Genomic DNA, 23015 nt, shown 5'->3' on the forward strand with positions numbered 1-23015 from the left:
TTTCCATACACCAAATTAAAATACCAATTTCTCAACCCATCTAATAGGAATCCGTTGGTATGTGATCGCAGTATTGGGTATAGTGTATTTTTTTCGGGGTATAGCGATTTTTGCAGGATATAGCGGTGATTCCTAGCACCGGTCCCGGACTACATTTACACCCACCCTACATTTACACCCACGCCGTTTAGTCTTATATCGGACGAGGAACCTGAAATATCTTAAATCTTTCTTATGGATCAGAATTTTTGTGATGAATACAGGAAACTGCTGTAACGGTTTATGTCAAAAACGATATACAGTTATCAAAGACAACACAATCAGGTAAATGTATCAATGGATGAAAAAAAAAACGTAATACGATTTCTACTTTCGGTTTGATTTCTTAGTATAACTTGGTACACATAACGTGTATTGTAATCTGGCAGAGAATCTTTAGACTGATGGAACACCTCTTTCTGACCCCAGACTCAATATCACACAAAGTGTTTCGGGAAATCTTGCCTGAACTTTGGCCACTTAAGGGTTAAACCAGTCTTCACGAAAACATTTAAAACTTGCTGACCAGTAGCCTAAATTCAGACAGGTTAGGAACACTTCCCTTACAGCAAGATCAGCGCGATTATCCTTCTCTAGCGAGAATTTGTTTTAATCCCATACTATTGAGAAAACAATCCATGGATGGAGTACATCTCTTCATGTTTCACTTGAAAAGAAGGCAGTGGTTTGTTTTGGCTTTTTGAGTTGCACATGACAAAGGAAAACAAAGACAATTGCACTGCATGATGAACAGAGTTAGCCATCACATCTATCAATGCATAATAAACACACAAAACACATATTCATTTAGTACAAGCATAGTAACTATGTTGCAGTAATCAACTTGCATCTTATACATGCACATTACTATATTGTTCTGTATGTATGTTGTTTTCTTGTATTGAAATTTACAATTAAATATTGGCATGATAAAACAGCAAACTCAGGATCTTCATTTGACACAATCCATGTAAACAGATCAGTATTGTTAATGTTAAGCAGTACTAGGTTTGGAAAGGTATTAAATATCTTATTAAAAAATTCTCCTCTAGGATTATTATATAGTCGGCATTCAAGTCGAAAAATACAAATTTTCATCCTCTGTTGAACAAATTGAGATACAGTGTTGACAGACTCTTTCACATCTAGGAGGAATTTCATATCTAACATGGTTATCAATTTTTCTTTCATATCTGCCTGTTTCTATCTGTAGACAATGATTACTAATTCTGAATTTAGTGAGAATTACCAGATTGTCTCGAGTTTTTAAATTCAGGTATTTTTCAAAATTGAACAACCCTTTGTATTGAAAGTATGTACTTAATTTTTCAAATCCTTGCATATAACTGGTACAGATATTTTCCCAAAAGTTTGAGAAATTGTTACTCAGTTGCTTTTTTATGTACAATTTAAATTTATTTTCACTTAATTTTTTGCAGTGGGACAATTGATATTTAGTTTTTCACTATAGAATAATATAATAGAATACCAGTCACTGTTAATGATGTTAGACCTGCACTCATTGAAAGCAACCTGTAATAGGTTTGAAGTTGAGTGTTCTAGTCTATACCAGTACATAAATATTTGCTTTAGCATATCAATATATAATGGATACCTGCCCAGTTCAGAATAGATCCCTATATTTGTACAAGTTTTAGACACCCACTTGATATATTTACAGAATTTCATTTAGGTATACTACAGTTGTGTTTTGTTCATAAAATGAATTGAATATTTGTACAATGCATGCTCAATTGAATTAAGGTGTCCCATACAAAAATGAAGTAAAATGCATATATAAAATAGTCTTAAGTGTAATATGGATAAATGATTGATTATTTCTTCAAACTATACAAATTGCATAAAATCAGAGATAACTGCAACTGATGAAGTTCATGTTCATTTGACAATGTAGTTACCAGTATGATACAGAACATGGTCTTTTTTTGTTGTTCAATAAGTTGTTCGTTTAGTTAAATATTCATGTGGTTTACGTACAAGTTACCTTGACAGTTACAAGTATAGTTATCATTCTTTACTTTAAAAAAAGTAAGCAATTTAAACCACAATGCCCCCTTCAACTTTTCGCCTGACATTCTATGAAAGGAGAATGGACATGATTTTCAAATTTTTGTAGACTATTTAAGGAATTGATATTGAAAAGTATCTTGTTTATTTGGTTGACTTAAAGAATTGTTTATCTTGAGCATGCAAGATTGTTAATGTTGGACAGCTATTTCAGAAGATTTCAGATTCATCAATGAACGTCATGCATTGTTTGAATTTGATTTAGCTACATTTTTAGTCCCCTACCGATGAAGTCGAAGGAGACTAGGTTTACACTCTGACCGTCTGTCTGTCCGTCAGTCCTGCAAATCAGCTTTCCACACTTTTTTATGCCCCTGATCTTTGATCTCAGGCATATAATTGTTTTTGTCCTGCCTGTCATTCTGTCTGAAACTTTAACCTTGCTAATAATGTTGGAACAGTAAGTGCTAGAGCTTATATATTTCACATGAGTATTCCATGTGACAAGACATTAGACATTTCTGACCCTGTGACCTTGACCTTGGAGTTTGACCTACTTTTTGAAAACTTTAACCTTACTAATAACTTTTGAACAGTAAGTGCTAGAGCTTGGATATTTCACATGAATATCCGTTTTGATAAAATGTTTGACAACTTGACCTTGGAGTTTGACCTACTTCTAAATGGTAATTCGTATTTGAGCTTTCGTATTGCACATGAGCATTTCTTGTGACAAGATCTTTCTACTGATACCAAGATATTTGTCCTTATGACCTTGGCCGTCTTTGGAATTGGCCATTATTGGGGGCATTTGTGTTTCACAAACACATCTTCTTTTCTATGTTCTTGCTGATAGTTATTTCATATTTGGTACATTGCTTTTCCATAACAAGTTACAGATCAAGTTCGAATTGGTTTCGGTCCATTGATTTTTCACTAAGTAACTATGGCTCTTGGACTTAGAAAAATAGCATGAATTAATTATCAGTTTACCAGACTTTTTAACTCATATGCAGAACGAAGGCTCAAGTAAGCTTTTCTGATCAAAATTTGTCCATTGTCTGTCGTCAGTGTAAACTTTTCACACTTATATCTTCCTCTTTAGAACCATTAGTCCAATTTCAACCGAACTTGGCACAAATCATCCTTGGGTGAAGGGGATTCAGTTCAAACTGCCCAAAAGTGACTTTAATTTTCAAACATCTTCTTCTCAAGAATTGCACATGTTTAAGAAAAACTAAATGCAGTATCAAAGATGTAAAACATGAAGGCTTCTACCAAAATTGTAAATTTTATGATCCCTGGAGTAGGGGTTTTGACCCCAGGGTGGGTCCAAACTTACTATATAGTGTTTATGTGTAAGGGTGCTGATACTGTATAAAATCTAAATGCACACTTCAGGAATAGCAGAAAAAAATGGTGAATTTCACAACCCATGGTTTTGACTCTAGGATGGATACAAATTAGTCATATCTTTTAATGTTAACACACCTATTATATTATGTAAAGCCTTTCATCAGTGTATGCACTTATGAGGACATTGAAGTTGTAAGAACACATCTTGTTTTATACTTTTGCTAAATAAAATTTAGCTTAGATATTCAGAACAGGAATGTTTTTCTAGATTGTATAGCCTTTGGGAATAGTGATAATATTTCACTAGTACTGAGGTGAACAATAAGGCCTGTGGGCCTCTTTTCATTTTAAATTGGATTACATCACTTCCAAGTTTGAGAATGTGAAGGGTTTTTAGCTCATCTGAGCTAAAAGCTCAATTTTACATTTTCAACTTCTTCTTCAGAACCACTGGGCCAACTATAACCAAACTTTGCCAAAATCATCCTTAAGTGAGGGCTTTCAAGTTTGTTCAAAGGGGAGATAATCACAAAAATGCAAAAATTGGGTGGCACATACCATTTAAAAATCTCAAGAACCTAATTGGGTCAGAAAAGTTGAAATCTACATGAAAGCTTCCTGACATAATGGATATTCAAGTTTGTATAAATCATGACTCAGCCTGGTTGGTTGTACATGTGTTTTGGGGCCACATTAGTAGGGGTGAAACGATGCATCACGATGCGGCCGGATCGCGATGTAGTGGCCTCGATTCGATGTTCGATTTATTCGGGGTCTGTTTCGGTTCGATACGGTTTTAAAATCATAGCACACATTGCTCTTGATAAGACGGTTTCTGATTAGCCAATGGAATTGAAAATTGCCCAATCAACATACGAGTAAACTTTGCTGTATCAAAATGGACGCAGTCGAGTTGAAAAATGCACCCCCAGTGTATAAATCCTGGGTATGGCAACAAAATGATTTCGGCTTTAGGACAAGTGATAAGAGTGTTACTCTATGTTAAACGTTTTTACATTAGATAGAATTTATTTGCAGAGAGCAATAGATACAACGAAACATGAAAAAATCTTAGCATTATGAAGAATTTGGTACATGCTATTGTATCGAATCGAAAATCATCGAATCAAGACTAAAGTATCGAAAATCGAATCGAATTGAGAAGGTACTGTATCGTTTCACCCCTACGCATTAGGGGATCAAAGTTATACATACAAATATATAAAGAAAATCTTTAAAAATCTTCTCAAGAACCACCAGGCCATATTATTGGAGCAGAGTTTTTAGTGAAAATTTCCTAAATATACCCCCCAAACGAAGTTCTGGGGGGTATATAGGAATCACTGTCTGTCTATCTGTCCGTCTGTCCGTCTGCCTGTGCAGATTCGTGTCCGGGCCATAACTTCTTTGTTCTTTGTCTTAGGCATACCATATTTGGCACACAGGTAGATCACCATGAAACGATATGTCAAGTACCTTCATGACCTCTATATGACCTTGATCCTTGACCAAAATTAAAGGTTTTTTTACAATGGATTCGTGTCAGGGCCATAACTTCTTTGTTCTTTGACATTGGCATACCATATTTGACACATGAGTGTATCACCATGAGACGATGTGTCATGTACCTTCATGACCTCCATATGACCTTGAACTCAATGTCAAAATTAAAGGTTTTTACAATGGATTCGTGTCAGGGCCATGACTTCTTTGTTCTTTAACAGAGGCATATATCATATTTGAGACATGAGTGTATCACCATGAGACGATGTGTCAAGTACCTTCATGACCTCTATATGGGATCAGGTGCCTAGGAGGAGTAAGCATCCCCTAAGTTTTACATGCTGATATGTAAGAAAATCTTCAGAACCAGACTGGATCAATTTCAATCAAATTTGGAACAAATCATCCTTAAGTAAAGGGGATTCAAGTTTGTTCAAATAAAGGGCCATGCCCCCTTCAAAAGTGAGTTAATCACCATAAATAGGGTGGACGTATGTAAAAAAAAAATCTTCTTTAGAACCACTGGGCCAGAAGAGCATAAATTTACTTCCTGACAAAGTGGAGATTCAAGTTTGTGGAAATCAGGGGTTTAAAATATCACATGCAATTGTATAGGGAACCAAAATTGGCACAAATCATCCTTGATGAAAGAGGTATAGCGCTTTTGCTGACGAAATGGCCGACTCAGAAATCTGAAAGGAAAACACCAGTTTCCAATAATAGACTGGCGTGTTATTTTTAAATACAGGCCAATTAATGTTTTTAATGTTTTTTTAACCAAGATAAATAACTGTTGCAGTTTAGCATTACTGACATTTTATATGAGTTGTTCTTTAATCAATAAACCATATTCCTAATAGGTGAAATGATTAACATGTACATGTACTACAGTATTTTCACAGGTGCATTCATATCACACAACAACCCTTTTACATATGGCATTACTTAGCTCACTGTTTTTTTCGGACATGGCTGCAGCACCTTTAATAGATTTCATCAGTTCATTTGCCTTTGGTTGATAATTCGAGTGTTTAACTTTGCCTAAATATTAAATGACAGTTGCTACATGCATGAGTTTTTACATTTACTTTTGAGAAGTCAAACTGTATAACATATATTTTTCTCCCGTGACCTATTTTTACTTAATTATTACATGCTGTGCATTTGTGCCCCTTTTCTTGTATTATTTGTTTAGCTTTTCGTCAGCCATATTATGGTTTGAAAATCCTGTGCACACAGGAACAGGTTAGTGTAAACAAACAGAACTACAGTGCTCTCAGAATAAATTCCTTAAATTTACTTAAATGAGTTGTAACTTGCAAAGTTATGATGAAAATGATTAATATTTGTTAAGATATATGTATCACATTTACCCCCCCCCCCCCCCCCCCCCCCCAAGAAAACGACACCTCCCCCCCCCCCCCCAAAAAAAATGAAAGGCAATTTTGCCAAAAATATATATATATATATTGGGGAAAATATCAGACTTGAACTCGGAATGTATGCTTTAAGTGTAAAATTACCGAGCACCTAAACCATTAGGCTACACAGGCATGTAAGTTTAAAGGTTTCACGTTTGATAGACTGCTTTTAAGGTAAATTTTGAGAACCAATTTTTTGTATTTTAGCCATTTTCAACAAGAGGGCCACCTTAAACCAAATATCCTCAAATAGACTTATGCACAGTCATACTCAAGTAAAACAAATTAGTGTTTTATTTCTGGTTTAGGGTGGCCTTTTGCAACAGATTGCAATTTTTTAGGTCCATTACGTTACATCTAGTACTATATATTCTATATAATCACGGTGATGTTTATGCTTATCAAATAAAGATACTATCAACGTATAGATATCCTTATTGAGTAATTTGGGTAAACACAAGTACAAACTGACATTGTATAGCAGAATATTTGTAGAAAATGATATTCGGGAAAAAAGTATTTATGTAGGCAAAATTGCATAGCAAGTGCGCTATACTTCTTTATTAATATGAAAGGCCATATCCGTCTACAAGGGCATGTGATAATGGATGGATTTGTTGTCAAGTTTAATAATTTAGTTTGATAACTAATGAATTTTTTAATTTTTTTTTCTATATGAAGCTGCTTGTATAATGATGGTTTTGCTTATATAAGCTTGTTTATTACTAGGAACTGCTGCTCAGGTGAGTGATGTGGCTCATGGGCCTCTTGTTTTTGTTGTGCTTGCAAATATTCATTTGATATTTGGTACATTGCTTTGCCATAACAAGATACAGATTGAAGCTTGAATTTGCATGGTTTTTGGTCTGTTCATTTTTCGCTAAGTTATGGTCCTTGGACTTAGAAAAATAACATAAATTATCGGTTTTCCAGACTTTTCTTACAGATATTCATTTGATATCAATATATTAATAATTATTTATGATTAGGTAAGCCTTGCGCAGTTTCATAACATGCATCAGAATTCCTTCTCAAGTGCTTGTAATCCTGTGATCCTCAGATCAGCCGTTGAGCCATTTTTACCTCATTCAGAGATAAGCAACTGGTCATTGAAATATTAGAAATCCAAAATAAAGGTCTGTTAGTAGATAGTAATCACAAATTACACTAATTCATGTTTTCATTTTCCCCACAGGTTAGAAGATAATGGCAAGTTCTGATTACGAATCGACACCAGAGACAACGAATGCTAACAGAGCTTGTCGTGCTGTACTCGGGCCCTGTACAGACGGGCTGCGTGACACACTGCGTCACTACGTCCCACCACACACATTCCCTAATGTCATCAAACTAAACAAACTCAATCTTCCACGACTGACAAAAGATCAGCGTGACCTAATATTACCTCGTCATGGAAATTATACAGGGTGCTATGATGATATGGACGTATCTTTACTGTATATCTTATTGAGAAATATATCTGGCATATCTCCTCACTCCAAGGGCTGGGGCAACGATCCCGACACCCATGACACGAGTCTCTCAGCCAACATTGAGAGAATTCGATTGGTCCGGAATCGTTGTGTTCACTCATCTGATCCATCCATGTCCAACACAGACTTTAACTCCATCTGGTCCACCATTAGATCGACAATGGTAGATCTGGATGCCTTCCTTGTGAATGGAAACAAATATGAAAAGGAGGTCGATTTCCTACATTATGAGTCAATGGACCCCGAGCGTGACCTACAATACGAAGAAGATCTGAGGAAGCAGGTGGAGGAAGATGAGACGACCAGGGAAATGGTGGTCAACCTCGAGAGTAAGCCAGCTAGGATTCTGTAATCAGTGTTGAATCATCAGCATATTTTTGTATCATATCATACTGTATTGCTGAGTTATGTTGGATTGGCAGTAAGATATTAAAATCTTATTTAGGTACCAGTCAGATGTCTCTGCAAAGAAATTTATTCTTCTAGCTGTGGCAAGATTTATGCGTCTCGGAGTCGGGTGTCAGGCGCATAGTTATTTCAAATACTTACAATTTTATATATTTGTATGGCCTTCCTACTAGTCTTGTCTAGTGGGTTAACCCTAGTTTTGCTTGATCGATAGATTAAGACTGCACGATTGTCTTGTCCCATGTTTAGTCCTCTGAAGAGGAATATACTGAATTATGTTACAGTAATAGGCCATGCAATGCAAACAAAGTTGAGATGTGTAGATAAAACACTTACAATGTAGTTTGTCTGCCTTATCTGTCTAATAAACTTCGACCGTTCCTTCTACATGTAATACAAGTCACAGCATTGTTATTGAGGAAAATTGGATACAAGGCTGGTACTACTATTAACTTTCTTTAGATTTTCTTTTTCTTTTAACACACAGGGGATCAAAGTTTTACATACAAATATATAGGAAAAATCTTTAAAAATTTTCTTCTCAAGAACAACTGAGCCAGAAAAGCTGAGATTTATATGAAAGCTTCCTGATATAGTGCATATTGTAAATTGTTAAAATCATGGCCCCCGGGGGTTGAATGGGGCCACAATAGGGGATCAAAGTTTTACATATAAATATATAGGAAAAACTTCTTTTCAAGAACCACTAAGCCAGAAAAGCTGAGATTTATATGAAAACTTCCTGATATAGTGCAGATTCTAAATTGTTCAAATCATGCCCCCGGGGGTCGGATGGGGCCACAATAGGGGATCAAAGTTTTGCATACAAATATATGTGAAAAATCTTTAAAAATCTTCTTCTCAAGAACCACTGAGCCAGAAAAGCTGAGATTTATATGAAAGCTTTCTGATATAGTGTAGATTCAAGTTTGCAAAAATCATGGCCTTCAGGGGTAAGTTTTGGGCCATAATAGGGACTACGGTTTTACATGCAAATATATATGGAACGTCTTCTGATATAGACCAAGGTCACTCAGGTGAGCGATGTGGCCCATGGGCCTCTTGTTTATGTTTCTAATGAATACCTTCAAACTTTGTTTCACTGCTGATACTATTGAACCATGTTTTTAAGAATTATGAACTTTTGCATTTGTATGTTTTCCACAATTTGATGTCAGTTTGTGACATATTGTTGATCAATCTCGAACTGCTTGTTTCTTAAGACTTATTTTTCATTATCTCTTTACAGAAGAAACTGCTGAGGAAACCAGGAGATTGGATGGTACATTTATTAGATATTTGATATATTTGAAATGGGAAAAGTACCACACTTAACATATTTAAAAAAACTGAGAATATTTTAACTTTCTAGTGAATTTAGAAAGGTCAATACAACCTCTCTAGGTACAGTATTGTATAGCAATCTCAGAATACTTATTTCTTAGTCATTATTTTTCATCATGTTTTGACAGGGAGGATAGAAGACACATCAGAGAGAGTGGAGAAGTTGGATGGTACAGTATATAACTTTATGTTTGTATATTGATGAGATGAACACTGAAAATACACATCATCACATACTAAAATTCATGGCACAATTATTATTTGACCAAACATCATCATGTCAGGGCAAATTCAAAATATGGCTGAAGGTCCTAAAGTCGTGCGTGCCCAGTAGTCATGCGCCATTTTGTTTGTTGTCATTGTTCGGGCCTGTACCTAAATATTACGTCACGAGGGGCTGATTTTCGAAGATAATTAAAGAGAGCATCCATATTTTTACGATGAGTGAAATATAGGAAGCAAACAGAAAAGAATGATAATAATACAATTATACACCCAAAATACCCGCCATTTTGTTAATGCTTTTTTCCCTGACTGTGAAAGCACATGTTAATCGTGCTGAACCGCAACCGGGGCCCAAGGTGAAGGTTATCGTATATTTTGATTGGTTTATGAGGCCAAACATTTTAATTTTTCGTTTATTGAAAAGTTGGTAGTCCTTATGCATTTGGAATGTTGCTCAAAATGTTGGGAATTAGTGCATAGCCGTACAAGCTATCTCTTTTAATGTTTTTAGACTTCAAAGAAAAAATATCAAATGTTAAGTTGAGACAAATTAATACAATCGTAGTCGACTTATCAATGTCTATCTGGATGTCAAGGATGTGTGCATTAGTGTCCATAAGGCAGCGAATAAGTATACGCCTAGTGTCACCATCCAAACTCTTCACATGAAAAGGAAATGTTCACATGGAGAAGGGCACTATGGAATTTATTTGATTTAATGTAATATTTTATTTCCATTCACTGTATAGAAGTGTAAATGCATAAAACGAATGCAATAAAAAGTTACTTCTTGGCCTCATTTACTGCTGCATCCGGGTGCATGACTACTGGTCCTAAACAAATATGGCCAATGTTAAACTTCACTTGTTTTGTGCCTCAATATTAAATTTGATACACCGCTTTGAGATATTTTGAATAAAGAGAAAGTAAGATTTTAACATGGTAAGTTAAAATATCATGTGAGATTAGCCACTGTTTATTGAAACGAATATTTTCTTAAGTGCACGACTACTGGGCACTCAAGGGTAATTAATGAGCATCAGTACAACAACACCTGCCCCACTAAACTATCTGTGAATAATCCTCATCTTGTTTTTGTGTAAATCAATTCAATCTGTGAAGAATTGTCTCCCCTTTTCCAGGGGGGGGGGGGGGGGGGGGGGTATTGTTTTTGTACTCTCTGTCAGTCTGTCTTCTGTCTATCACAGAATCTTGCTAATGTTTCTCCTACTATATAGCAGATCTGATAGACTTGAAACTTTGTACAATACCTCATTGCCATTTGTAGATGTGCTGATTGTTAGGACAGGATAATGAAATTGTTACTCTTAATAGTGAATTTAGGAGTGGTGGAGAGTGTAAAAAGCTTGTTAACAATTGTCCTTCTATATGGCTCATTGAATAGCCTTGAAATTGTCTACAAAACTTCACTATCATTTAATGATGTTCACTTTCTTCAGACCAAGGATCTGATATTTTCCTACAATTTACAGTGGATCTAAGAGGAGTGTTTCGTTGGTTTTTCATGAGTAAGGGTATATATGTTTGAACTTTCTTATTGGTACTTCTGCATAACAGTCAAGTCATTATTTTCCTATCATACACAACAATGACATTGGTCACATCGGTGCTGAATATTTTCTCAATCTTTTTTCTCAGTGTACAATGTACCGTTCATAATGTCTAGTATGTTCCTGCTTTCTCCTCCATAATATGCACTTGCATTAAGAAGAGGAGGTTGTAATTTAGAGCACTTTCAATTGGGGAGCTGGGGGTCATCGGTTTTTAACAGAAACAAATTATATTTCAATCAGTGTGTACATAAAGGGCAATTTCAAGATCACCGAATAGTATTCAAATTACCGTTGAACAAATCATAAATTTAAAACCTGGAGATATAGACAATATCAAAGTAAACAAAATATGAACATCTGACAGCCATGTTCAAGTTCATATATAACTTAAAGCTTCATAGCAGTTCAGAATGAAATATGACGTATTCCCTGAGATACAGGGACTGGGCATAATGGAACTACACTGTACTTACAATGTAAGAGTAAAACATAAAGGAAAATACTGCACTTTGTATTTATATAAACACTCATCTGATATAGTTCCCATCACAGGGCTAAGCCCGTTTTGGGCCCGAACTCTGTGATACCATAAATATATTTATGGTATCGCAGAGTTCAGGCCAAAAACGGGCTTAGCCCCTGTGGTTCCCATGTACTATTGCATTTAGATGTCTGGTGAAGAAGCCTTAAAGGTGTTTATTAAAACAAGATATAAATATGTTTGATAGGAAATTTTGTGATTTAAGTAAATCAGTATGTTTTCTTTGTTATAGATAAAATGGAGAAACTAACAAAGTCCCCCATTATTCCACCAAATGTGAGAGGTATGTCAATACCCGCACCTCAGATCTCAAGATTTTTTCCACATTTGAAATATGGAAAAAATGCGGACAGGAGTATTAGGACTCTTTTTCTGGATAAATTTTTAAAATGTGGAAATGAGGGAATATGGAAATTTTTAACAGAAATGCAAAAATATGGAAGTCTGTTAACAGAAATGCAGAAATACGGATATCTGTAACAAATGCAGAAAAAAGAAAACTCTTCAATAAACTTCATTTAAATTCTTATAGGAAATATTTATGACATCCTAATGAAACTTTAAGAATTACAATTCAAAGCTCTGTAAACAAATGAACAAATAATTTTAACACTGAAAATTTATAAAACCAAACATCTGCAACCATGTGCAGTTCTTTGATTTGTTCACTTCGACACTTGTTCAATATTTGGTCATAAAATCACTTGAGTATCATTCACAACAACTCCACCACGGCCACCGTCAGTTCCATCCATTCTTTATGTATTTCAACGGATCTGTACTCATATACACATTGTCGCAGTCAAAGTAACCTCACTTGGAAAGTCTTGGTTGAATTAAAGTACAAATTGGATGAAATTGCAATTTTTCGATTAAACTTTTTAAAAATCCTGAATTTGGAAATATTCACATGCATTCATGAAGAACAGCTACAGAGCACTCCCTGGAAAAAAAATTGCAAATAACAAAAAAAAAAAAAAAAATACCAAAAACTAGACCCCATATCATAAACCACAGTGTTAATTTACACACGTCTCTAATTGATGATAGCATAGTTATTTTGATAGTAATTCAATGGACACTGTAAGTGAGAACCCTTGTATAGAGCAAAATTAACCAGTCTATAAAATACACTGTAAATTGCTTGTATACATACCTTAGTATCTGCATTCTCCAACTACCTGTACATAAATTCTTTGTCAACTGTTGTAAAATGACATTAAACATCAAATCCAATGTTTTCATGGCCTGGCCTGGCTCCAGTAAATAAACGAATAACACATTCGATGCTTTTAATTTATGAACCCGATCTCTCTTTTATTAAGAGACTTTTGTTTAATATCAGTAGGGGTAACTGAATATGTTTCTAAGTTCCGAGCTCCGTATTTTTTCCAGATGAATTTTTTTCTAAGTTCTGCAGTCCTATTGCATTTCTGATTGAAAATAGACTTAGTCCAACTTTCCGTATTTGTTCTGTAATTTTTCCACATATGTTCCAGATTTTTTCCTCATTTCCTTACTTTCTTAGTTTCACCAATTTTTTCCGTATTTTTTTGCATCTAAAATACGGAAATATATGGAAATCTGGAGATCAGACCTGAGGTGTGGGCAAGAAAAATGATCATTTATACAGAGCACATTTGTTAGGTCACCTGAGTCACACAGATGACCTATTGCAATTGATCTGCATTCGCCGCCGTTTGTCATGCATTAACAATTGAACTTTTAACTTAAATTTATGCATAATTATGTAGAGCAAGAGGGCCTCTACCACAGTTGTGTATTTCTAGACCCTCGAGGAAGAAATTCTGACTCAAGGGCTGCACCAAATTAAGTACATGTATATACATGTATTGTTTATGTAGAAAACATTTAAATAACCCCTTCTTTAAGGAAGTTAGCTCCTGAACTGGGCAACATGCTACAACTAAGTATTTAGTGGTTCAATACTGATCCCATTGTTGCAAACGTATTACACTGCATTTACATGTATTGCTGAACCCTATTCAGTTGAAAAATTTAGTGTCAATTCAAATTTTGAAAGGGTTTGGCAGGGACTATATTTTGTGGCGGCGGATTAATTAATCAAAAAGTTCTAAATCTGTGTGATATTACAGTTTCTGTTTTATCCAATGTACATGTATCCTCTATTCTTATACTCCTCTACATGTACGAAAGGTGAAGATAACGAACTGTGATCAATCTCATAAATCCTATAAGCAATACAAAATAGATAGTTAGGCAAACACGGACCCCAGGACACACCAGAGGTGGGATCAGGTGCCTAGGAGGAGTAAGCATCCCCTGTCGACCAGTCAGGGTATTGAGCTATTTCAGTAATTCAGTTTTATAATTTATGAAACAGGTAGTTGAGACTTGGAAGTAGTTCAAATGCTGTCATTTATTAACTTGGTTGATATATTTTTCCAAACAGAACACCAATTTTTTAAAGTTTTTAAAACGTCTTTATTAATTTACTCGAAATTTTGTATAAAAATTCAGTATTTTCACCAATAATTAAAAAATTTGATCCCCAACCCCAATTTTTAGTTTCAATTTGAATTGTAAGACCATACCTTAAAAATCATGTAAAATTTTAGAAATTAACATTACTCCTAATATGTCCTTTTAAGCTCTCAATTTTGATATGAAGTTTTTCGTATATCAAGTGCAAAAAGGTCATTTATTTCCATTACAAGTACTAATTTTTATGGCGTCGAACGGTAGCTCGAAAACCATGTATCAATCGTCGGCTTCAAATTCTTTACGCAATCGCAGTTGACCTCGTGTCAATCCTTCCGCCAAAAAAGTAGTTGCTTATACAGAAGAAATAAAATACATGACACGGCAATATTGATACAAACCACAAGAAATTCATATAAATGTAGAAATCGTACATTATTTTAGTCTATGAACGACATCATCATCTCTCTCTCTCTCTCTCTCTCTCTCTCTCTCTCTCTATATATATATATATATATATATATATGAAACACACCTTGGGCATTGTAGCAGATGAATATATTGGCCATTGTAGGTCACGGAAGTGGCCGAGTTTTTATGAGTGAAGACCACTGACAGAAGATACAAACGTATCTGCGCAGTTATTCAAATTACGAGAAGTTTGAGAAATAAGAAAAATCATTCATGAAAATTTTGTTAGCAATTATCTAAAAGATATGAACATTTGCAAAAGTAATTCAAAATTATTTTTCAGTTTCAATATCAACGCGGACTAAATTTCGTGAATTCACGTGATCTCTGAGATAGCGTGGGTTTGGGAGAAGAAAGATTATGGAGCGGATCAAAGATCTGATTGTAATCATATTGAACCTTCTCTCCGACCACACATCTGTTAAAACAAACCAAAAAAAAAAATGCATAGTGATGTAGAGCACAATAATTACATTAACTTGGTTTATTTCTTGAGTGTAGCATTGAAAAGATTTTGGAGACTGACTAAATTTTCAACGGACAGTATGTGAGTCAGTTAACTCCTAACATTGATAAGGTGACAAGCTTAAATATTATACAGAGACAAAAGCTAGAGAGTCCCAGATTAGGATAACAATATACGGAGTAAGCTGTCAAGAGTCAATTATGTGCAGATGTTTAATTCTATCAAATGATGTTGCTGATTATTTAGGAATTTAATTGAACTTTTATAGATATTGATGAAAATTTAACATTCCTCAAACTCGCAAAAAACCCAACAACTAATATGAGTGAGTGTGGTTCTGATAGACAGTTGAATAAAATCCCGACCATTTGTTTTTCTAAGTGATATTACAATGTATGCACTGCACCTTTGGAAATGCAAACAAAAAAGATAAAGATAAGTAGATTAATGCTTAACATGCAGGCCTAGCTGTCAATCACCTACCCTGGACATCTGTGTGCTTTCAGGCGTGAAGATGTATATCATTCTGATTTCATGTCACAATGCACAACTGAGCGCGGACAATTCTATCGCGGACGGTCTGAGAAAATAATTTCCATCCACTTTGGTTTGAACTTATTTTATATGATTATACGGAAGATTTAACAATTAATTTACGAGATTCTCATCTGAGAATAATTGATAACTTTTCAGGCATGTTGAATCAGGGGTGGGTGGGGTCATGTCCCCCATTTTTACTTTCCCTGAGCTGGAAGCTCAAGTGGGCTATTCTGATCGCCTTTTGTCTGTCATCCGTTTGTCCGTAAACTTTTCATATTTCATGGTGTCCAGCCACTTTTGGTCTAAAACAGATAGGATTATAGGAATTTTTTTGGCAATTTATAGGGCAAATATAGGGATTTTTACAGCAGATTTATAGGAATAAATAGGATTTTTATAAAAGAATTTGTATAAAAGTTTATTGTTTCTGCATAAAAATCTAGCAAGCATAGTATCTTACTGGAAAAGAAATAATATTAAGCATAAACAAAGACAAAATCCTTTCAGATGTGGACAGTAGACAGTTCTTATACAATCATCATAGCTATTCTCATCTTAACTATCTAATTGAATATCAATTTAGCATCAGCTCCGGGATTTGTTTTTATTTATTATTTTTGAAAATATAGGGCTGTTATTTCTTTGGATATATAGGGCTTTATGGGGATTTTAATGACTTATAGGAAAAATATAGGAACCTTCAAGTTTATAGGAAAATATAGGAATAAATAGGGACTTGACACCCTGACATTTTCATCTTCTCCAGAACCATTGGACCAATTTCAATCAAATTTGGCACAAATCATATTTGAGTGAAGGGGATTCAAGTTTGTTCAAATGAGGAGCCATGTCCCCTTTAAAGAGGAGATATTCGCAAAAATAGGGTGGGGGTCATTCAAAAATCTTTTCAAGAACCACTGGGCCAGAAAAGTTGAAATTTATACAAACATTTCCTGACATAGTGCAGATTCAAGTTTGTTCAAATCATGAACTCGGGGGTAGGATGGGGCCACAATAGGGGATCAAAGTTTTACATACAAATATATAGGGAAAATCATAAAAATCTTTTTGAAGAATCACTGCATGGCCATAGAAGTTTACATTTAGATGAAAGCTTCCTGACATAGTGCAAATTTAAGTTTGTTAAAGTCATCCCCCATGGGGATAGGATGGGGCCACAATAGGGAATCAAAGTTTTACATACGAATTTATAGAGAAAATCTTTAAAAATCTTCTCAAGAACCATTGGGCAATAGAAGTTTACATTTTCATGAAAGCTTCCTGACATAGTGCAAATTCAAGTTTTTAAAAATCATGGCCCCTGGGGGTGGGTTGAGGCCACAATAGGGATCAAAGTTTTATATGCGAATATATAGGGAAATTCTTTAAATATGGGCCAAGGTGACTCAGGTGAGCGATGTGCCCCATCGGTCTCTTGTTTTTCTTTTATAATCTGCTTTCGAGGCACGACGCCATTATGGCCCTTCAGGCCTTTGATTTTTTTATCTGTTGTGGTAGAAGACATGATTATATATCTATTTTATGTAATGATTGATTTGTGTTTAATTGAATGAATTTTAAGTGCAAAAAGGTGATGTTTAAAACACTGTAGCTCAATAACAAGTGTTGCAACCTCATTTTTTTTTTTAAATTTCTTAATTCTTCTTCAATGTAGAAAACAAAAATACACTTCCGAATCCAAATCTCAGGTGCGAACCTCTTTAATTCTATTGAGTAAATGGATATTTAGAAAGAGCAAAAAACCCTCTAACAAAATTGTCAATTTGATAATCCAATGGATAGGGATTTTCATGCCATATAGTTGTCTGTATGTCTATCTGTCATCTGTGCTCATATCTCCAAGGACTTTTAGACTCAGGTCTTTCAAGATCATTTTGGAAAGGTCAAGGTAACTCGGAACATATATAAACATTATTACAATAAAGCGTCTTCTGCCTATCTGTTTGGTCCTTATAGGCAAAATACAAAATGAACCAAAAACTTTGGGATCTTTCAAAGTGACTCGCACAGGTAATATTGGATTATATTAGCTGGCGTAGATTACTTTAGTCGGTGTTACAACGGTTTCTAAATGTCTTTCTGAAGCCAAGGGCCTCCATGGCCAAGTGGTTAGAGCATCAAGCTCAAAATCACACGGCCTCTCACCTCTGTCGGCGCGGCTTCGAATCCCGCTCGCGCCAGTAATTGAGGAAGTTTCCCAGTTTACTTTCGGAAGGTCGGTGGTGTCTTTCCAGGTACATTGTATCTGGGTTCTCTCTTCCACCAATAAAAACTGGGCGCCACCAGATAACTGAAAAAATTTTGAGTGTGGCGGAAAACATCAATCAATCTTTTGGAAGCTCCTTTTCACAAGTTTCTGGGTGAGGTTTGATACATGTGATGCGCTAAGTAAGTCCAAAGTGGTAGTGTCACTGTGTGTGTGTGTGGGGGGGGGGGGGGGGGGGGGGGGCAGTGGAATTGGGCAAAGAAGCTATCCAGTTTTAACTACTTATAATTCTACATATGAACTTTGTCAATTTCCAGTAGCTTGATATTTGAATTGAGAGTCAGAGGTGCCATATCGTGGTATTCGGTATTAGTCATATCATGGTATTTTTATGTAGTCCATTCTAGAATGTCTAATGTCCATTGATTATGAAATAAAACACCATCATTTGAAATTCAGCTGTTTTGTTAATATGTAATTTCAGAGCAATACGATATTGACATTCAGAAATGGAGGGAGGAAGACAAGCTTTACTATGAAACCCACAGCTTCCCGTCAGTGATGCAGAAAGTGAGAAATCAAACTTACGCAACGTTTGTTGGTGTGCCGGGGTCTGGGAAGTCTACGACAGCTCACCACATCGCCCTCAAGCTCCAGGAGGAAGGTTACGAGGTTGTACCAGTTGACGAAATCAGAGAGATAAAGCAATACTGTGACACAAAGAATCCACAGGTTTTTGTTATTGATGATGTGGTGGGTGTCTTTGGCCTCCAGAAAACTAAATTAGATATGTTGACTAATTATCAACAAAAAATGACACAGCCTTGCATGGTTAGGTCTAGAACTTTGATGACATGTAGAGAGGCTGTGTTTAATGAGACACTACCTTACAAACCATTCCTTACCAAAGACGAGAATGTGATTAGGTTACACAGTTCTGATAATGCATTAGATGACAAAGACAAAAAGGAGATTCTTAAGAAGTATAGTTTAGATGTAGATCTGATGTCGCCTGCATTGCTGAAATCAACATCTCACATGTTTCCTCTTCTCTGTAAATTGTTCTCAAAGGAAACAAAATTCCAAGCTCTTGGTTCAAAGTTTTTTCTCAATCCAGTCCAATGTATCATTAATGAACTTGATGATATGCAAAGGCATAACAAATTGAATTATGCAACACTTGTTTTGTGTATGTTACATGAAAACAGCCTCTCAAAAAACATTTTAAAGGATAAACATTGTATTGATGTGAAAATGAATGTCTTGGAAAATTGTAGATTAGAGCACTACACTGATACTTTCAAGTTTATGGATGCTTTGTCAGCAATGGAGGGGACATACACAAAACAGTGTGGTGCAAAATACACATTTATACATGACTCCATGTTTGAAATATGTGCTTATCAGTATGGCAAACAGTTTCCTGACCAAATGTTGCTGTGTATGAGTAGTAGTTATATTGCTAATTATGTCAAACCACAGAAAAGTGAACCAGTTATTGTTAACAAAATGAAAGTGAAACAGAGTGAGTCTGAATCTCATAAGGGCATAGAGGGTAGCAATGCTAGTGAAGGAAAAAAGAAGGAGAGCGATGATAAAAACAGTGAGAGAGAGGAACCGTTTGATCTGTGTATAAGGTTACGCGAGGATCAGTACCCACTGTTAGCAGAGAGATTGTACAGAGATATACAGAACATGGAGTTGTATGATGTTTTCAGGAATCAGGTTTTAAAACATCACCATGTGTGTCAGGCTTTTATTGGTGTGTTGGAGACAAAGTCTTACAGAGAATTGAAATCCTTATTTCTGTCCAGTCAGGCAGAGGTAGATAAGATAGTGAGTAAACCAGAGTGTAGGGAGGAGGAGAGGAATGAGTGGGTTAGACAGCTGGTGCTGATAGATCGGCGGCTTAAACGGGATGATAAGGGGAAAACGTTAAATGAATTCATGCACAATGTGAGAGTGATCAGCTGGGTGATTTACTATGGACATCATCGTATCCTACAGTTCATAGTACAACAGACTGAACAACACAATGAAATAAGTGAATTATTTGAGATAACAGGAAATACTCCACATCAATCTAAATCTGGGATGTATACATGTAATGAACAGGAAAGTTTAAACAATAGGCTTGTAGAAGAGTATAAATTACTTCTGTTGAGTTGTTTTAGTGGTGATGTACAGACAGTCCGAGTTCTACTTCCTCTCTGTAAGAAAGCAATTAATAGTGGAGGTCAGATCAGTACTTACTGGTCTCAATATTCACCCCTTACTGCTGCATGTGAGGGAGGACATGTAAGTATAGTGAAGGAGCTGGTAAAGGCTGGGGCTGATATTAGTCTACAGGATACATGGTGGAATACATCACTAATAGCTGCATGTAAGGCAGGACATGTGACTGTGGTGGAGGAGCTGGTGAAGGCGGGGGCTGATGTCAATATAAAGGTTATGTTTACGAATACACCACTGATAGCTGCATGTGAGGAAGGACATGCGCGTGTGGTGGAGGAGCTGGTGAAGGCGGGGGCTGATGTCAATCTACAGGATACATTGGGGAATACACCACTGATAGCTGCATGTTATGGAGGACATGAGAGTGTGGTGGAGGATCTGGTGAAGGTGGGGGCTGATATCAATCTGCAGGATAGGCAGATGCATACACCACTGATAGCTGCATGTGACAGAGGACATGTGAGTGTGGTGAGGGAACTGATGAAGGCAGGGGCTGATATCAATCTACAGAGTATTAACAGCGACATACCACTGATCACTGCGTGTAAGGGAGGACATGTGAGTGTGGTGGAGGAGCTGGTGAAAGCGGGGGCTGATGTCAATCTACAGGATAGACAAGGGGATAAACCAATGTTAGCTGCAGCAAGAAAGGGTTCTTTATCAACAGTGAAATGTCTAGTAGAACACGGGGTTGACTGGGTTACTCAGGTTGTTAATATCAATGTATCACTAGTATATAGAGCATTAATACAGAACAAACCAGATCTAGTGAAATATCTCACACAGGAACAAAATAAAATCAACCCTGGTAAATTGAATGGAAATGTACACCTATTTAACTGTCTGGTGGACATCAGACATGCTAGAGTTAAAACAGACAGTAAGGATGATGTAGTGGTGACAGACAGATCAGTGTGGTTTATGAATATATTGGGATATTTGTGGTGGACAATCATAGGGGAAGCCTGTGATGAACTGAGTCATCTGTTGTGTGTAGGTCTCAATGTCAATCAGTCGATACAGTTGTATGTGTTCAATGATAAGTCTAATGTGAAACCTCTTTTGTATACACTGATTCATGAGTGGTATGTTCGTTATAGAGTGGAGAAGGTGAGGATCCTGCTGGGGGCGGGCGCAGACGTCAATATCAGGATGAGGTATAGTGCGTGTGACTCTGTGTTAGACAGGGTGGGCGTGTCTGTTCTAGAGATGACGAGGCGACTGCTGTGTAAGTACAGTGTTGACTGTAAGTACAGAGTGCCAGAGTACAAGAGTGTGATGTGTGAGATAAAGAAACATGTCAGAAGACATTCTGTATAGCCCCAGTTAGAATGGTAGAGAGATGTTGTTACTGAGTACAAGAGAGTGATTGATATGTGAGATAAAGAAACATATCAGAAGACACTCTGTGTAGCCCCAGTTAGAATGGTAGAGAGATGTTGTTACTGGGTACAAGAGATAAAGAATCATGTCAGAAGACACTCTGTATAGTCCCTGATAGAATTGTAGAGATATATTGTTACCGAGTACAAGAGGGTGTTGTTTGACTCTGCTTCGGACTATACATGTTTATTATCCATAGAATCAGTATATAGTACTTCTAGTTCATTATTTTGGACGATTGAAATAAATAAATATAGACTATACATGTGTGTAATTGTTCAACATTTTCTTTTGTTCTTCATTTCTTGTTTACTCAGGGTTTTTTTATACCAATGAACATCAGCTCCCTCCAGAAAAAAGAGTCATAGTAGGATTTTCCGGCCTAAGAGGGTAAATAACATTCAAAGTTTTAAAAGATACCCGGAAAGACCTTGGAAATGAAAAAAAAAAATCGCAACTAGTGGCCCTAATTGTTCGCGAACAATTAGAAGGCTTTCCAACTACCTTGATTTGAAAAAATATAAGAATAGTTAAGATGATGTAAGAAACTCAAAAGGACTAAAATGTAATATTGTATAAAGGAAGGGTGAAATGTTAACCTCGTAACCTCAAAATTTGTATTTTAAAACCTGAGATGAGCATTAAAATTATTGTTGACCTTTTACCTTGACCTAGAATTCAAGGTCAGTGATTTAATAGAGAAAGTTGAAACCCTCGCTGATTATTTTGAATATTATCGAAGATAATTAAGTTAAAACATTATACAGCATGAAAAGGGAGGTAAATGTGTAGAAAGGGATCTAAAGGACCATATAGAGTCAAATAACATTCAAAGTTTTAAAAAATACCCTGAAAGACTTTGAAAATAGAAAAAAAAAAAACGCGATGACTTTGACCTTTGACATTGACCTCATTTTAAAGCTTAAAGCTCATCGGTCTTCGTGCAAGTGGCCCCATGTCTCTATATTAATGTAAAAGTTAAAAGCTTAGATAATGATATTCAAGACCTTCAGGGGCAATGACTATGCTGAGGGGTTTTCGGTAAGCTTCTCAATGCTAAAAATACTATGAAAGACCCTGAAAATGAAAAAAAAAAATGATGACATTGACTTCATTTTGAAGGTCAAAGGTCATCGGTCTCAATGCAAGTGGTCCCATGTCTCTATCTATATTAATATTAAAGTTATAGGCTTAGATGATGATATTGGAGACTTTCAGGGGCAATAACTATGCTTAAGGGTTTTTGTATCCTTTCGATTAATTTCTCAATGCAAGAGAGTTTTACTGTGAATCCAATA

The 23015-nt window shown here is 35.9% G+C and overlaps 1 protein-coding gene across 2 annotated transcripts; it reads left to right on the forward strand.

The window, feature by feature from the left end:
• The first annotated feature begins 143 nt into the window (after positions 1-143).
• On the forward strand, positions 144-21986 carry LOC130046350 (uncharacterized). Of its 2 annotated transcripts, XM_056144545.1 has the most exons (6): positions 145-324; positions 7543-8169; positions 9498-9530; positions 9721-9762; positions 12165-12215; positions 18584-21986. In XM_056144545.1, exons 2-6 carry the CDS (start codon positions 7554-7556, stop codon positions 21652-21654), a joined length of 3813 nt encoding a protein of 1270 aa, XP_056000520.1. In that variant the 5' UTR covers positions 145-324; positions 7543-7553; the 3' UTR covers positions 21655-21986. The 2 variants fall into 2 exon arrangements, with proteins under 2 accessions (XP_056000521.1, XP_056000520.1); XM_056144546.1 differs by lacking the exon at positions 12165-12215 and having other exon boundaries at positions 144-324.
• The last annotated feature ends 1029 nt before the right edge of the window (positions 21987-23015 follow it).

The sequence above is a fragment of the Ostrea edulis genome, chromosome 7, assembly GCF_947568905.1.
Source record: "Ostrea edulis chromosome 7, xbOstEdul1.1, whole genome shotgun sequence".
NCBI classification, from domain to species: Eukaryota; Metazoa; Mollusca; class Bivalvia; order Ostreida; family Ostreidae; genus Ostrea; species Ostrea edulis.

Bases quoted from the DNA above. Each gene is read 5' to 3' on its own strand.
- LOC130046350 (XM_056144545.1), top strand. From the start codon at position 7,554: ATGGCAAGTTCTGATTACGAATCGACACCAGAGACAACGAATGCTAAC. The intron at 9,763-12,164 runs GTACAGTATATA...TCTTTGTTATAG, and splicing joins GAGAGTGGAGAAGTTGGATG to ATAAAATGGAGAAACTAACA. The intron at 12,216-18,583 runs GTATGTCAATAC...ATGTAATTTCAG, and splicing joins TATTCCACCAAATGTGAGAG to AGCAATACGATATTGACATT.